This window comes from Lycorma delicatula, chromosome 6, assembly GCF_047948215.1.
Source record: "Lycorma delicatula isolate Av1 chromosome 6, ASM4794821v1, whole genome shotgun sequence".
Lineage (NCBI taxonomy): Eukaryota > Metazoa > Arthropoda > Insecta > Hemiptera > Fulgoridae > Lycorma > Lycorma delicatula.
This window is the reverse complement of record NC_134460.1, coordinates 15,178,080-15,195,097: the sequence shown is the minus strand read 5'-3', so window position 1 is coordinate 15,195,097 and position 17,018 is coordinate 15,178,080. Positions and strand designations below refer to the sequence as shown.

The window sequence follows — 17,018 nt, the reverse complement described above, 5'->3', positions numbered from 1 at the left end:
CACCTCACACCCAAAAAAGAAATCTGTGGTAACGTTTTATTGATTGTAAATTTTTTTATTATCGGAATTGTTTTTAGTTTCTTCCACGTAACATAGTAAACGTAGAGGAATTATTTAATTAATTAAAATAAAATCGATACACTCGTAAAATTTGAGATTGTAAACTAAGTATTTAAAGTGGTAATCCAATGAACGAAGGAGATTAGAGAAGCTTACAGAAGAATCGAGACGAACTTGTAGGTCGGTGGATCATGTATTAATACATCCAGGTTTAGCTGATTTCCTACAGGAAAAACTGAGAAATATTTGGGATTTTTAAAATAGATATCTGAGAAATGACGTAAGATGATATTGTAATTATGTACACAGGATACAGAGGATTAGCACACACAACAGAAAGAAATGGAGGTCAGAGTTAAATGACCGATTACTCAAAAAAAAGTATTACTTTATTTTATAATTTAATAAAATATATATATATATATATACATATATATATATATTATTATTATTATGCTTTTACGGCCAACATGGGACCACTTAAGTCAATTTTAGTTGGATCTTTTCTGAGAAAAGCGTGTTATTTTACTCTTTCGAGCTGCCCAGTATTTCTTCATCCGTTTAGATCTTGCTTTCTTTTCTTCATCCGTAAACACCCTCTTCGTTGTATTTTGTCGTTTGTCTGTCTTTTGTTTAAATCTAATGCTTTTATCTTTTAGCTTTGTAATTTTTCCAGTTCTGTAGGTCGGTCAGGGAAATTCCCAATTCTTTCATATCTTCTCTAATTTCTTTGATCCATCCTACTTCTAGCTTTTGGAACCAGAGCTTTTCAATGATATTTCTTGACGGTCTTGTTTCCGGTGTCCTTATGAGATGACCGAAGAAAGAGATTCTTTTTTTCCGCATAGTATCAGTAACAGGCTCTATTTCTCGATACACCACCTCATTTTGCACAATCCACCATCGGCCTTCTTTTTGGTGTTTTTTATCGATACACGTTCTGACAATTCTCCTCTCTATTTTCAGAATTTTTTCAATTCGGTTTTTCTGAGTGATTTTGAAAAGGGTCTCGCTTCCGTAGGTGACTTCTGGCTGTACTACAGTTTTATAATGTTTAAGTTTTGTTTTAGCAGAAAGGCATTTTTTGTTATATGTTGACCGAGTTAATTTTTGGGATTTAATCATTTTATTTGTCCTGTTTTGCCATGTCACTTTTTCATTTAAATTATAAGTTATTATTTCCCCTTGATATTTAAATCGTTTTACTATTTTAATTTTCTGATTGTTTACCGTAATGCGCTCTATTACCAGAGGATCTATGGCCATTAGTTCAGTTTTTTCGAAAGAGATATGAAGCCCTATCTTTTGTGCTAGGTTTTGAAGGCTCATGATTTGTGTTTTGGCTTCTTGAATATTATTTGCTAAAAGAGCGAGGTCATCTGCAAATCCTAGGCGATTTAGTGTGATGGAGTTTTTCTTAGTACCCATTTTTATATTTTTGGGATTTATTTCATACCATTTTTTCATGACAAATTCGAGGGCGCAGTTAAAAATGAGTGGTGAGAGGCCGTCTCCTTGCCTCAATCCAGTTTTTATGTAGAAGGGTTGAGAGAGTTCACCTCTGAATTTCACTCTGGACTGGGTATCGTTTAAAGTTAATTTTATCATGTTTACGAGTTTAGGGTGAAGGCCCAGGTTTCTCAGAATATTCAGCATGGATGGTCGGTGTATACAATCATAGGCCCTTTTAAAGTCGACGAAGGTGATTATTAGTTGTTTTTTCCGTCTTTTATATAAGTCCATCATAAGTTTTAGGGATATTATTTGCTCCGGGCAACCTCTCCATGGCCTAAATCCCCCTTGGTATTCCCCAATATTTTATATATATATATATTTAAAGTTCATCGAATTATACCTTTAAAATTAAATCCGTACAAATTTAAATTACATTTTAAATTTGCAAAAATTGTTAAAAATGGAATGTACTCGTATCTACACAAATTTCAATTTAAAGGACGTAAACAGATAAATGTTCAGAAGTTATACTGAACCTGTACTACCCACACAGAGAGAGCTAGCTATTGGTTAGAAAAATTGAGCAAATATGCTGAACCGTTAGCTGTTGCGTAACCGATTTTTACACTGTTAACATTTTCAGTTATAAAACCAGATGTCAATGAAAAGTCATTTCTTTTTCTTTTTAGCCTCCGGAACCATAAGCTATTACTTCAGAGAATGAGTGAGGATGATTTGTATGAATGTAAATGAAGTATAATCTTGTATAATCTAGTCTCAGGTCGACCATTCCTCAGATATGTGATTAAAGTATGATTGTAAATGAAGTGCAGTCTTTTACAGTCTCAAATCGACCATTTTTGAGATGTGTGGTTAATTGAAACCCGACCACCAAAGAACACCGGTATTCATGATCTAGTGTATTCAAATCCGTATAAATGTTAACTGCCTTCACTAGGATTTGAACTTTCAAACTCTCGACTTCGAAATCAGCTGATTTGCGATGACGAATTTAACCACTAGACCAACCCGATGTGTCAATGAAAAGTTAAGTAAGAATTTCTTAAACGAACGTTCCTTATTATTATTGTTCTTTCAATTATTAATCCATTTTCAAGTTAATATAATTTATTTATCTCGAGTTTTCATTCCTTTTTTATGACAATTTTCTATGAAGCTTTTATGGCATCTTTCTCTTTTTTTAATTATTAAAAAGTTAGTTTTCTGCCATTTTGGGAATTTTACACTTGATTTATTTTTGTAATAAAAGATTTTTTTATTAAAAAATATATATTTTTGAATACTTCTAATCTTTATTTTATATATATATATATATATAAAATCTTAATCTTATATAATTTCTCTTTTTTGTTCTGGTAAAGTTTGCAAGAAAAGTACACTATTTTTGAGTACTTTTTAAAATAATTCGACTTTACATCTACATGAATCGTGTAAAACAAAATAACTGAATAAATTTTTTTTTTACCTCCAGATTAGGGCCGGACCTCGTTTAATATTAATATAGCCCCGTGGGAGGATCAGGGAAATTATTCACCCCTGCATTTCTTCCGTCATCTTCGTACGGATAATCTTGGCCGACATCGTGAAAACAGTCCGTTCGGTCGCAGCATAGTTCCCGTGATTTTATCTAAAGAAACCACGGCGAATTCCCTGCAGCACGTTACCCTGTACCGCAGGAACCGATGGCTATCGAACACCGCGTGTTCTACGATGTCTCCTCCCCGCAACAGTCGCATTCCACAGAGGGTCTCAACGTCCACGTGTACAAGTGTGCTTTGAAACAGCCGTGATCTATATAAGAAACCAACGCGCCAAAATTTCTAGTCCTTACGGTCCAACCGTCTCTGAAAGTCGAAATCAGCCTGCGGATCCATTTATCCTTCGTCGACTGATCCCATCTCTCCTGACATGATCTGGAGACAAGTGATGCCTCCGCATCCGTTGTAATAGCTCCCCCGTACATTTCCTCCCGAACGAGGAGTGCAAGTCCGGCCACCACATCGGTGGCATCGCCCGAAATGGACCTGTATCCTCAAGGTGCTTAATATCTAATCGATCTCGTCGTCCTAGACTTACGAATAAATTTTCGGATAATCGTTCATTTTCCTTGTAATACGAATTTTAGTCATAAATGATGTACATTTTCTTATTTATATTATAAAAATGAACACACCAAAATTTTAATTATAAAATAATAATCTTTCCTGATTGAAATAAGTGCTAATTAGTATTTGGAAAACCAAAATCAAATTATCAAATCGGCCCCAAAATCAAATTATCAAATCGGCCAATTATCAAAGGATATGGATGTTACATCCTTTTTAGTAAGGATAATAACGTATTATCCTTATTAAATATAAAGATCCAAATATAAGAATAACGTACTTAATAAAGCATATTTCTTTTTTATTTTATTTCATCTGCGTCTTATGTTATGCAAAAATTATTCAAAAATAAAAAGTTTTCTTTTTAATAATTATACATATGAGGAAAGCGGCCTATCGTCTACTATAATCGCGAAATCTTAAATTAATCAGAAAATATATAACGGAACTACTACAAATAACTCGCATCGATTTTTTTTTAATAATTAATGAAAACGTTATTAAATAAACGACAATAAATTTTGGTTTGAAAACAAACATAAATGAAGAGTAATATGCACCGAACGGTCTCCAGTGTATATTTTATTTACTGATGTAATTAGCTATTAACATATATATCGCGGAGAATTTAAATTAATAAACTACTCGATTAAAAAACAAATGAATGCGCGATATATGTATGACGAATAATAACAAAATTTCCATACTGTGAACATAAATCGATAAAACATTACATCGAGTTTTAGTAAATGAATAAAATAAAACCGATGTAGGTCAGAAAAAAACAACACCGGTTTATAAATACAACTTACATATTAATGCATTAACAGAAGAATTTCCGGACGTCAGTCACAGTAAATATTGACGATTTCCTTTATTCAAACTTCACGTGTACTGGAAAAAAAGTAATTTCATATATAACAAATTGCATCGACCTGTATGTTACAAATTGTGTGACCGTAAAACCTATAGGATTAAAATAACGATAATAATAATTATAATTTGCAATGAAAATAAAAATTAACTTTACATAATAATTAATAATTTAATTAAAATTATTATTAATAATAATTAATTATTAGCTTTAATTAACAATAATTTTAGTGTTTTTCTCAACAGCTGTGAACGATATAGAAAATTAACCGTTTTTAATAGCAACAGTCATATTCAACATTCAGATTTTAGTGAAAAATAAATTACAAAACAACTACCAAGATGTTCTACACGTAAGCGACGGAACCGCATCTTAAATTTCTTGAACTTTACGAAATATCCAAACACAAAATAAAGATACACCTGTAAAATTAAAATTTAATATACCTTTTCATCGTATTCTAAACAAGAATGTTCCTTATTCAAATAAACCACCAAGGCACAGGGCTGCAAAGATCCTAGCTGAAAATATTTATATGTATTAAATAGAAAAGAATGATCGAAAAAGTCCGAACATCGTTAAGTTTGACATTAAAAATATTGTCTAACGTTTGAATTAATATAACGGTTTAAAACCGGTTTTTTATCGGCTCTTGAGAACAAACAGGTTGTCATAACAACATGAGGCACGACCAATGGCCACCGATCGTCTGTAATCTCGTTACCCACCGCTTCCTTGGCGTCCATTCTATTCCCTGCTTGCAAATCGCGTTTACGTTCACCTCAGCGGCGTATAAACTAACGTTTATATTATTATTATTATGCTTTTACGGCCAACATGGGACCACTTAAGTCAATTTTAGTTGGATCTTTTCTGAGAAAAGCGTGTTATTTTACTCTTTCGAGCTGCCCAGTATTTCTTCATCCGTTCAGATCTTGCTTTCTTTTCTTCATCCGTAAATACCCTCTTCGTTGTATTTTGTCGTTTGTCTGTCTTTTGTTTAAATCTAATGCTTTTATCTTTTAGCTTTGTAATTTTTCCAGTTTTATTCTGTAGGTCGGTGAGGGAAATTCCCAATTCTTTCATATCTTCTCTAATTTCTTTGATCCATCCTACTTCTAGCTTTTGGAACCAGAGCTTTTCAATGATATTTCTTGACGGTCTTGTTTGCGGTGTCCTTATGAGATGACCGAAGAAAGAGATTCTTTTTTTCCGCATAGTATCAGTAACAGGCTCTATTTCTCGATACACCACCTCATTTGGCACAATCCACCATCGGCCTTCTTTTTGGTGTTTTTTATCGATACACGTTCTGACAATTCTCCTCTCTATTTTCAGAATTTTTTCAATTCGGTTTTTCTGAGTGATTTTGAAAAGGGTCTCGCTTCCGTAGGTGACTTCTGACTGTACTATAGTTTTATAATGTTTAAGTTTTGTTTTAGCAGAAAGGCATTTTTTGTTATATGTTGACCGAGTTAATTTTTGGGATTTAATCATTTTATTTGTCCTGTTTTGCCATGTCACTTTTTCATTTAAATTATAAGTTATTATTTCCCCTAGATATTTAAATCGTTTTACTATTTTAATTTTCTGATTGTTTACCGTAATGCGCTCTATTACCAGAGGATCTATGGCCATTAGTTCAGTTTTTTCGAAAGAGATATGTAGTCCTATCTTTTGTGCTAGGTTTTGAAGGCTCATGATTTGTGTTTTGGCTTCTTGAATATTATTTGCTAAAAGAGCGAGGTCATCTGCAAATCCTAGGCAATTTAGTGTGATGTAACATTTAGTGTGATATAAACTAACGTTTATATAAATAACTTACGAATAAAATAAATTACGATACCAAGTGAATTTTTAAGCATTTACTATCCTAACGCATATACTCGTATAAAATTATAACAGAATTTATGATTTTATTTGTCACCGATAATTTAAATATTTATATAAAATATTATTTGTTTTATTTTTCAGCTCATATTTGATGCGTTTCATATCGGCCGGTTCGAAGGAACTGCATTAGACGGTTGTCCCGATGGACATATGCAACTTTTAGAACTGGGACGTCCTTTTACCGGAGGATCATGGTGCGGTGCGGCGAGAGGTTTTGCAGTATATTATAGCGAGACTAGTACTGTAACAGTTACTTTAAGGGTTTATCATAGTGCCGCTCCCTTTGAATTCAAATTAAGGTAAATCTTTATATATATTTACTATACATAGTATGAATTTTTAAACCGTATTTCCAAATTTTTCAGTACCGAATATTTTTTTTTTATTCAATTTTTATTTCGGGGTTCTCCTTCTTACGATAAAAGGAATCGAGTAAACGTTTTCTGTAAGTAATAAAAACGGGAGTTTACTCCCCCTTGTATTTTTCCAAATTTATATAACAGTTTCGATCTCGCGCTTGTAACTATTTCCGATATCGACTAACAAAACTAAAACGATACACGTACTTATATGCTTGTCGATGAGATATGCTTCGTAATATTTTATTTCGCTGCCGAATTTTGTTTTAAAAGAGAAATGATAAAAAACTAACGAGAACTATTCTCCCGCCCCTGCGTAAGAGTAAATATATATTCTTAATAACTGAACATGTTTGATTGTTCTCACCAAAGTCGGATGGTTTTCAACCGACAATTTACCTGTTATCAGTTGTTTTCAAATACATATGCATTTCACGAAGAAATGGTTATTTCATTTTCCTCTTCCAATTCAGGGATTAGATTATATATAATCTGTTCCTGTAACATAATATTTTATTTCCAATATTTTAACAGTCTTCCTTGACTTTTCTTCTATTCTTATAATCTGGAACAACTTTAGGATTCTATTATTATAAGTTCTTTGAAAACGATCTTTTCGTCTACCGTTACAAATTTATTTTAGATTAGCAGCAACAACATTTAGCCCATTCCTGTTACATAAATTTCTCATCTTATTTTTTCTTCAACAATCTTTTACACGCTTCTTAAAATTCTGCTGCTTTCAACAGTTTTTACTTCCCCGATAAGAGCCCTTATTTTACTTCTATATACGCGATAAGAACGATCATGCCACTGTATGTACGATGTTAACAGACCTACTTCTGTATTTATTTCATAAACGATCATAATTTTTGTTTAATAATCTATCTAACCATAAAAACTCACCTAACATACAAATATGTAAAACCCTTCCATCATTCGATATTGTAGTATACACTACCTCGAACTTAACGGATTTATACTTGAGAATGCCATTAAATTAATAAATAAACATTTACGATCGATAAATAGAATACATTATGTAGATCGCGTTAATATAAGATATATTATACGTTAAAAAATTGATTTAAGTCCACATTAATTATATAAATACAGCCGTGAGATGTTAACCTAAACGCATAAGATATAAAAAGTTACCGTGAAATAATTCACAATTCAGATGCCATTATTGAAAATTATTTTGAGCAAATATTTACAACACATTTAGACGACATTTTCATCACACACTCTGACCGGTAAAGGTACCTCGGGCTTCACCTTGATTGTCGTTCGACGGGAAAATACTGTTCAGCTTGATATCTTATTTACTTTACGATATATTTTTCTTCTTTTTTACAATTGTATATCTAGTTAGTCTAAGTACAGCTGATGTTAATATATGCATTCGATTTATATTATTGTATTGTTCACTGTCACGTTCATAACTTCACACTACATGTTCATCTCATCTCGTTTATTAATATACGACACAGTAATGTAAAATATTAAAAATATAATATAATTAAACATGTAATAAAGTAAACAAAAAAAAAACATTAAAAAACTTTTGAATAAGTGAATACATTTTATTTAACGTAAAGTTATTCTATGGATTACAGAATTAGAATAGCGGGTATGATCGCAGACGCTATTCGACTCACAATTGCTTGAACCAATACCATGCGAGAGAAAAAAGAAAACAGTTAAACGCGAGATATAAGCAGTTTTGTAGGGTTATCAGGCAGGAATTAACGCTTTTCGATACCCAACAAACTTTTAATATACAAAGTGTTTCTAAAATCGTACGTAATGTTTAGAGCTACGGAGTACGACGAGCAAGAGTAACATTGAGATTATACGTTTCTGGAATAAGTTGGGGAGAACCGCTGCGGAGGCGCCGTGGTTCGTACAGAACGAAGAAATTCACGAATAATTTAAATTATCGTACATTCGCGAAGAGTTCAAACCGTTCGGTTCAAAGTAGAGAATGCGATTAGATAATCGCGTGAATTTTCTAGCGGTTAATCTCACAGACAACATTGAGGATATCCGGCGACTGAAACGCCTACATACGCTGGACTCGGACTGGAGAATCCGAGCGATTCTTAAGCCGGTTCAATATCGCATATTCGACGAGCATCTTCCTACGCCTTGATGAGGAGCCTAGCCGCTTTCGATTTATCATCACGAGCTAGTTATATTGCTATTTGTTTGTCTTTGTCTATTGTTTAACGGTGTTATACATTTTTTTGTTTGTTTTTCATTAGACCTTTGTGAACTATTGTACCTATGTGATCTTTAGTAAAAGGCGAAAGATTTATGCGTAATGAAAAGAGACCAGAGTATAAAAGGACACACGAGGATCCCACACGATTACCTGATGATAAGAGGACAAGCACCCCTATGCGCACGATGCAACTGCCCCATGACTGTGCACCATATACTTGTGGATTGCATATGTTATGCGGCGTTGCGTCGTAAATTTAATCTACCCAGAAATATCCGTGGTGTCTTGTGCAATGATAATGAAATTTTAACCCGGTTGTTTTTATTTCTTCGAAGTGCTGGGTTAATGCAAAAAATTTAATATCGTTGCGTATATTTTTTAATGCTAGAAGAGTTTTTAAATAAGTTTCTTTTTTTCTGAGTTTTTGATTTATTTTTTTTATTCTTTTTTTTTTTTATCCGATTTTACACTCCTTATCGGAATTTGTTAAATTTTATATAGTTATTTTTTATTTATTTTATTTATTTATTTTTTTATTTTTAATATTTTAAAGACTGTCTGTGATATTAGTTGTAAGATTTTAGTAATGTTAGTTTTAAGTTTTATTTCAACTTTTTAATTTTTATTTTTAACCTGGTTTTAATTATATAATTTGTGTTAGTTCTAAGTTTTATTTCATTTTGTTGTTTTAGTTTTAAGTTTTATATTAGATCTTTTATGGTTTTTAGATTTTTTTTAGTCTTTTGTTATCCAAGAATGGGCCCTTTATACCCATCTTGGACTTTGTAAAATTCTATTTACTCTTGATTTTATATTAGTTGTTATCTGTGATATTAGTCGTAAGTTTTATTCATCTTTTAGAATAGTTTTAAATCCTTTTATTTTTTATATATATAAAAATAAAAAGACTCCGGGCGATGATAACGCGCAAGCGTTTTTCGCCCTAAAAAAAAAAAAAAAAAAAAAAAAAAAAAAAAAAAAAAAAACCTATGTGATCTTATTAAGTGCAAATGTATTAACTTTATTTCTGTAAGTACTTTGTTTATATATACAAGACCGGGTATAACAAGCCTGAGTAACGGATTCCTGCCAATTAAAAATAAAGTAGTAGAAGAGAAAATAAAGTAGTAGTAGTAGTAGTAGAGAAATAAAGTAGTAGATTAAAAATAAAGTAGTAATATTAGTAATATAATAATGGAAGGAATCCAGAAAAGGGCTAAAATAAACTCTTTCAGTAAATGTAAAAGGTCCGTTTAACAATCGTCCTTTGTTATACTGCCCACTGACACACCTACACAGATGTTCTTCCGTAAGAAGAGTTACCGGACCCAGGTTTGAAATTTCATGGGAAAATGTGACGGCGGACGCTGGTTATCATGCTGAGTCGGGTCCGGTCCAGCAGGTAAAGAGGATAAAAGTATAAATACTCCGGGGAAGACCGGTTGACGATCAGTCTAAGCGAGACGTTATGATCACAGTCTGCGAGGAGATTCTGAAGAGCATTCTGCAAGGATGTCAGTGAAGGAGCGAATTTCTAGTGCGTGAAAGTACGACGCGATTACGGCGACGTCACAAGTAATTCCAGCGCATGAAAACAAGAAGTGGTTGGTGAGTTACTGTTAAGACTAAGTGAAAAAGATAATGTACTAAATTTCATTTATAAATTGTTAGGGTAATTATTGTTTATTTGCAAAAAGCAAAGGTATTTACAGCGAAAGAACTTTATATTTGTCTTATATATTGTACTATTTTTGTTAATACAAGACTAGTGGTTAAAAGTGAACTCCAGAGGGCTCCCTCAACGGGACTACGGTCTTACTTACCCCTCAGTCGTGAATTTCCAAGTTCCGGAGGATCGATAGGGACGAACTGCTGCAAAAAAGAAGAGTCAAACGTGATTTTTCTACACGCTGGGGTTTGAATTCTGATATTCCTCTCTATCTAAACCAGAGTATGCCGAGAACAAAGGAAAGTTTTTGCATTAGCGAGAAAAGCGAAATCCGATAAATACTACATGTAATTACGGATAAGAGACGGTTCAATCTTAATCCGAAAAACTGACGGTGACCCGGTAATTAAACTTGAAAGCGTTCATTCTGTTAATTGTTTAATCTAAATCACGAGAATATATAATATCTTATTTCTATTCATCATTATAATAGTAACTGTATATAAATAATTTTTCCCCGATAATTTAGTGAAATACTACTGTGTATAGTTCAAAATATTCGTAGTATAAGGGAAAACTTTGATGGAAATTAATAAATTAGAAAATTACCAGCTTGTATGAACAGAGACGTGGGTTTACAGTGAAGAAATAAACTGCTAACCGATCGATAATCATACTAGCTACTCTAATTGTAACGACGACTACAGAGCGGGCAGAATAGCTGCTTATATTAAAGATCTAATGTACGATTTAATAATGCGACCTCTGTCTCCGCTGCAAGGTACAAAGGTTGATTTTAAAGCGGCAGATACCGAATTTTGTCTTATCGCTTTATACAGATTCCACATTACAGCTAGCGACTACTTTCTTAATGAAATAAAAGAATATCTAGTTTTTATTACCGCCCTAATCTCTTAATAACGGCTGACATAAATAATAATATTTTAAAATTAAATTCTTTGGTAGACGAATACAGATTTGTAATCTCCAGCCTCTTACGTAGAAGAACCTACGCGTACGTGTGGAAACTCTATCTCGTGTCTGGATCATCTATTTATTCGCTCCAATCACTTGTAGAGGACGATACTTTCCGATCAGCTGTTCAACATTTCGAAATAACTGACCGCTCAATAATTTCTTTACACTACAGTAAACTATACTCTCTTTCTGACATGTTTCTCTACCGCTAACGGTCGATTTGATTTTTCAAAAATTGATATGCCTACCCTTAGAAACGAATTAGACAAAACCGACTGGTCGCGTTTGCATATATTTATGAAGATGTAAATACGGTTTTTGATGCATTCTCAAAAACGTTTGAAAGGGTAACTTAGAACTTATCAAGAGTAAAAAGTTATCGTAAAAAATAATATAAAAAACCATCTCAAAAACCTTGGTTAAATTTTCATCTTATAACTAAAATCGAAAAGAAAATTTATATTAAAAATTTGGAATAGTAACCGTATAAAATTAAACTTTTAAACGAATACAAAAAACTACGCGACCAAGCCAAGTGTGAAGCAGCTAACTCCCAATTCTACAATGAAATGCTGAGTACTTTAAAGGGTAACCCGGTAGAAAGCTTGCGTATCGTAAATAAACTTATCGGTAAAAATAAACCGAGTAATAAAATAAACCAAATTAAAGATATTAACAAGATAAACCAGATTAGAGATGGTCGAATAATATCGGTCAATTTCTGTACTGCGAATGAATTAATCACTTGCCACAGTGAATACAGCTCTGCCACTTTCATCGGACACAAATAAACGCAATGAAACCCTCCAAAACCGTTATAAAACCTTATTCCATTCTGAAAATACAAGTCCGTCTACAATGTTTATACGCCTACAAACAAAAAAGAAATAGAAAATTTAGTAAAATCCCTTAAATGAAGAAAAGCCCCTGGGCATGATCAAATTACAGTAGATACATAAAGACTGCAATAGACAAAATATCTGATATACTAGTCTTTCTCTTTAATCTTAGCGTGGCAACAGGAGTGTATCCAAAGCGATTAAAAAAGTCTGTCATTATTCCAATACATAATGGAGGATTTAAAAACGATCCTAATTATTACGGACCTATTGCTTTATAATCGATTTTTCCAAAATACTTGAAAAGCTCAAGCGGATTCGTTTAAATGGTTTTTTAAGTAAAACATATTTCTATAATAATAATGAATTTGGTTTAGGAAAGGCCGTGATACAGAAAATGCAATGCTAAATCTCTTCTCTTGTATTTATAACAGTATAAACAGCGACTCAAAGGCTGCTGCATTATTCCTACATATTAGAAAGGCCTTCGATTCTGTCGATCCTAAAAAAACTAAGAAATGCCGGTGTCAGAGAAATCTGTGGGGATTGGTTTTCTAGCTTTCTGTCAGGTAGAATCCAGTAAGTTAGAGTTGGAAATTCTTTGAATACGAATCGCGCAAAAAGCTCTACGCTTTTAGCACAGCTCTTTTTCGTATACATTAAAAATCTGTGTGGAGAGGTGTTCTTAACGGTAACTTCTTCTATTGTTATGCAATTCTAATGGTATCAAGGTTTATTGGCCTTGGTGGGATGTTAATAAGTACGAGAATTATTTCATTTACTTTAGTCGTAGACAGCACAGTGCCTTTAAGTTATATATTAATTTTTTTTATTTTTTTTTTATTCATTTAATACAGTTAAAATAATGTGATGGTAACTAACTCCCACACAGGTTTCTTCTCGGGAGTACCTAATTTTTTTTCAGCTTTAAAAGAACTAGATATATTAGAAACTTTAATAATGTTACCGGCTTTTAAGTACAATGAAGTTGATGTAAGAATTTTTTTGTATGAAAATATAATGTAGATAAGAAATTATGTAAAAAGGAGGAGAGGACAAATAATTAGTAAATAAAATGACAACGGAAGCATAAGAGACCCTTAATGGAATGGAATGCAAAGTTGGCAGGAGTCTATTACTCCCTACTCCATCGCAGAACCTGGACAGAGTCCCTTGCTGCTGGATCATTCTAATCGGGCTTGTTTTTTTTAAAAGGGTTAATTTTAAATAGCGGGTCTAATTTTTACAAGTTTTGTTTATTATTATTTAGTGTTTTAAGGACGGATTTAATTGCATTCCAATTCCGTTGTTAAACCAGCGTTATCGAACCCATTTTACGGGCCGACCGCGGAAGGCTAGGCTTATAAAGCCTGTCCTCCCGACGTAATTCCCCTTCAGACCGTCCACTGAAGTCCTTTCGGTGCTAACTCTTAATAGGCTAGCAGGAATACGCCACAAAGGAGCACTACCTGTAAGGAGGGAGCAATGCGTCCCCTTTTCCGGAGGAGTCGCAATTGCTGGGTTATTTTATCTTATTGTAAGTTTTGAAAAGGAGAGGATGTTTAGAAGCTCTTCATCCGCTTCTGGTATGGCTGCCCTTCAGGACGCATCTCTGCTGGGCTCTGTTCCGGACTCCAGTCCGTGATGTTGAGACGAGTGGCTGGTCTTCCTTCTTCTTCATCTTCATCTTCTCCTTCTTCTTCTCCCGAAGACTTCTTCGTTCTTCTTTGACCTGCACTTTCCAAGAATTGGTAGTAACCGAAGTTACATACCATTAACCTTGTAATTCCCGAAGCCCCGAAGGGCTGAACGGGGGAAAGTGCAGGTTTCTTCGCTCTTCTGTGCTGTCAGTGGCTGCTGGGCAGGTGACTGCTGGGCAGGTGGCTGCTGGGCAGAAGGCTGCTGGGCAGGTGGCTGCTGGGCTCGTTCCCTCTTTCTTCTTTCTTGAAAGGAAAGGAAGGTAATAGGGAACTTACAAATGGTGATACCTATTCGCGATCGCGGTTTTGGGGCGGCGATTTTCTGGAAAGAAGCAAACAGTAATTATTCACTCCACGTAATTATTAACCTTCAGACACACGTGTGTCTGAGAAGGGGTTGGGGGGACCCGACCCTTAATCGTAAGCCGAAGTGTTGTGTTGTGTTACACGCAAACAATTATCCCCTTGCCTGGTTTCATAAAAGCGGATATTGTTATTTTTTAGGAATAAGTGACTTCGGTTTTTGAATTAGATATAGTTACATTTCAAGCTTCGCAGACATTTTAAAAAGTAAAGACAAATTATTTTCTGATCGTTAATTAAAATTTGGTGATCTGCAAATAAAATTCAAGAAAATTTTAAACATTTTTTCTTTTAATTTAAAAATACAACCGGTAGATTATTTTGATAAACCAAGTAAAAAAAGCCGCATATTAATAACGAATAAATATTATTATAATAAGAATAACGTATTTTTAAAACTACAATTCTTTTAAAATAATTGATAAATCGCCTGTTGTGGAAAAATATGAATAGCTATTTTGGAAAGCAGTTGGTAATCATCTTCTTTTGAAATTCGTTGCAAATCCCTAAACGAGACGATTTACCAAATGAAGTTTTTATTTACGAATATAAAATTATCCGACATATGAATGAAGTTTTTCATCGTTATATAATTTTCTTTATCGCCTTAAAAAAAAACGAAACGAACGTACCACCACACATTTTTTACCGCCAAACATTTTTTGGCATAATCATTCCTGACTAAAAATAACTATTAATTGAAAAACAGTTAATAAATGAAAATTTGAAGTCGATCCGAGTACATCCAAATTTGGCAAACGCAACGAAAAATAAAATATTTTTTGCGCGTTTTAAACAGAGAGGAGAAGACCAATTTGGTTTCAGGAAAAGTATAGGGACAAGGGAAGCAATTTTAGGCCTCAGATTAATAGTAGAAGGAAGATTAAAGAAAAACAAACCGACATACTTGGCGTTTATAGACCTAGAAAATGCTTTCGATAACGTAGACTGGAATAAAATATTCAGCATTTTAAAAAAATTAGGGTTCAAATACAGAGATAGAAGAACAATTGCTAACATGTACAGGAACCAAAAAGCAACAATAACAATTGAAGAACATAAGAAAGAAGCCGTAATAAGAAAGGGAGTCCGACGAGGATGTTCCCTATCTCCGTTACTTTTTAATCTTTACATGGAACTAGCAGTTAATGATGTTAAAGAACAATTTAGATTCGGAGTAACAGTACAAGGTGAAAAGATAAAGATGCTACGATTTGCCGATGATATAGTAATTCTAGCCGAGAGTAAAAAGGATTTAGAAGAAACAATGAACGGCATAGATGAAGTCCTACGCAAGAACTATCGCGTGAAAATAAACAAGAACAAAACAAAAGTAATGAAATGTAGTAGAAATAACAAAGATGGACCGCTGAATGTGAAAATAGGAGGAGAAAAGATTATGGAGGTAGAAGAATTTTGTTATTTGGGAAGTAAAATTACTAAAGATGGACGAAGCAGGAGCGATATAAAATGCCGAATAGCACAAGGTAAACGAGCCTTCAGTAAGAAATATAATTTGTTTACATCAAAAATTAATTTAAATGTCAGGAAAAGATTTTTGGAAGTGTATGTTTGGAGTGTCGCTTTATATGGAAGTGAAACTTGGACGATCGGAGTATCTGAGAAGAAAAGATTAGAAGCTTTTGAAATGCGGTGCTATAGGAGAATGTTAAAAATCAGATGGGTGGATAAAGTGACAAATGAAGAGGTATTGCGGCAAATAGATGAAGAAAGAAGCATTTGGTAAAATATAGTTAAAAGAAGAGACAGACTTATAGGCCACATACTAAGGCATCCTGGTATAGTCGCTTTAATATTGGAAGGACAGGTAGAAGGGAAAAATTGTGTAGGCAGGCCACGTTTGGAGTATGTAAAACAAATTGTTGGGGATGTAGGATGTAGAGGGTATACTGAAATGAAACGACTAGCACTAGATAGGGAATCTTGGAGAGCTGCATCAAACCAGTCAAATGACTGAAGACAAAAAAAAAAAAAATTTAAACAGAATGTAAAAAGTACAAATAAAAGATTTTTTTTAATTTTCCTTCGTTTCTTTAAAAAAAAATTGAATAATGAAATTAAACTGCGTGCATTAACAAGGAAGCGGCTGAAGAGTAAAACAACATTACCTTTAATATATATTTTATCTTTATTATGAAACGAGTTGTAAACCTTTAAAGGTTTATCGGAAAACAAATTACGCGGTAAGTAGGATGTTCGACATCGTAAAATTTACTCGTCACTTTGATAATGTGTTAACGCATCGTTGACCGCACGGTAATAGTATTAATCTGAAATTCTTTTAACTTAAAATTTGATATAAGCAATGAATATTTTTCTTAACACTCATTCAATAATAAAAAAAGCCGACAAACGATTGTAAAACTTCCCGGCGTTGTCCAGCGGTTTACAAAATTTTAAAATCGTAATAATATAATTAAATTAAGTAGTTAAGTAAAATTTATTTAATTTTAA

At 33.2% G+C, this 17,018-nt stretch overlaps 1 protein-coding gene across 1 annotated transcript in view; it reads left to right on the top strand.

The window, feature by feature from the left end:
* The window catches only part of LOC142326569 (uncharacterized), a 427,256-nt gene that overhangs the window by 290,579 nt on the left and 119,659 nt on the right, over positions 1 to 17,018 (top strand). Inside the window, exon 3 of the mRNA XM_075369149.1 lies at positions 6,490 to 6,707. Within this exon, the coding sequence (XP_075225264.1) occupies positions 6,490 to 6,707 (218 nt within the window). The remainder of the gene's footprint in view (positions 1 to 6,489; positions 6,708 to 17,018) is intronic.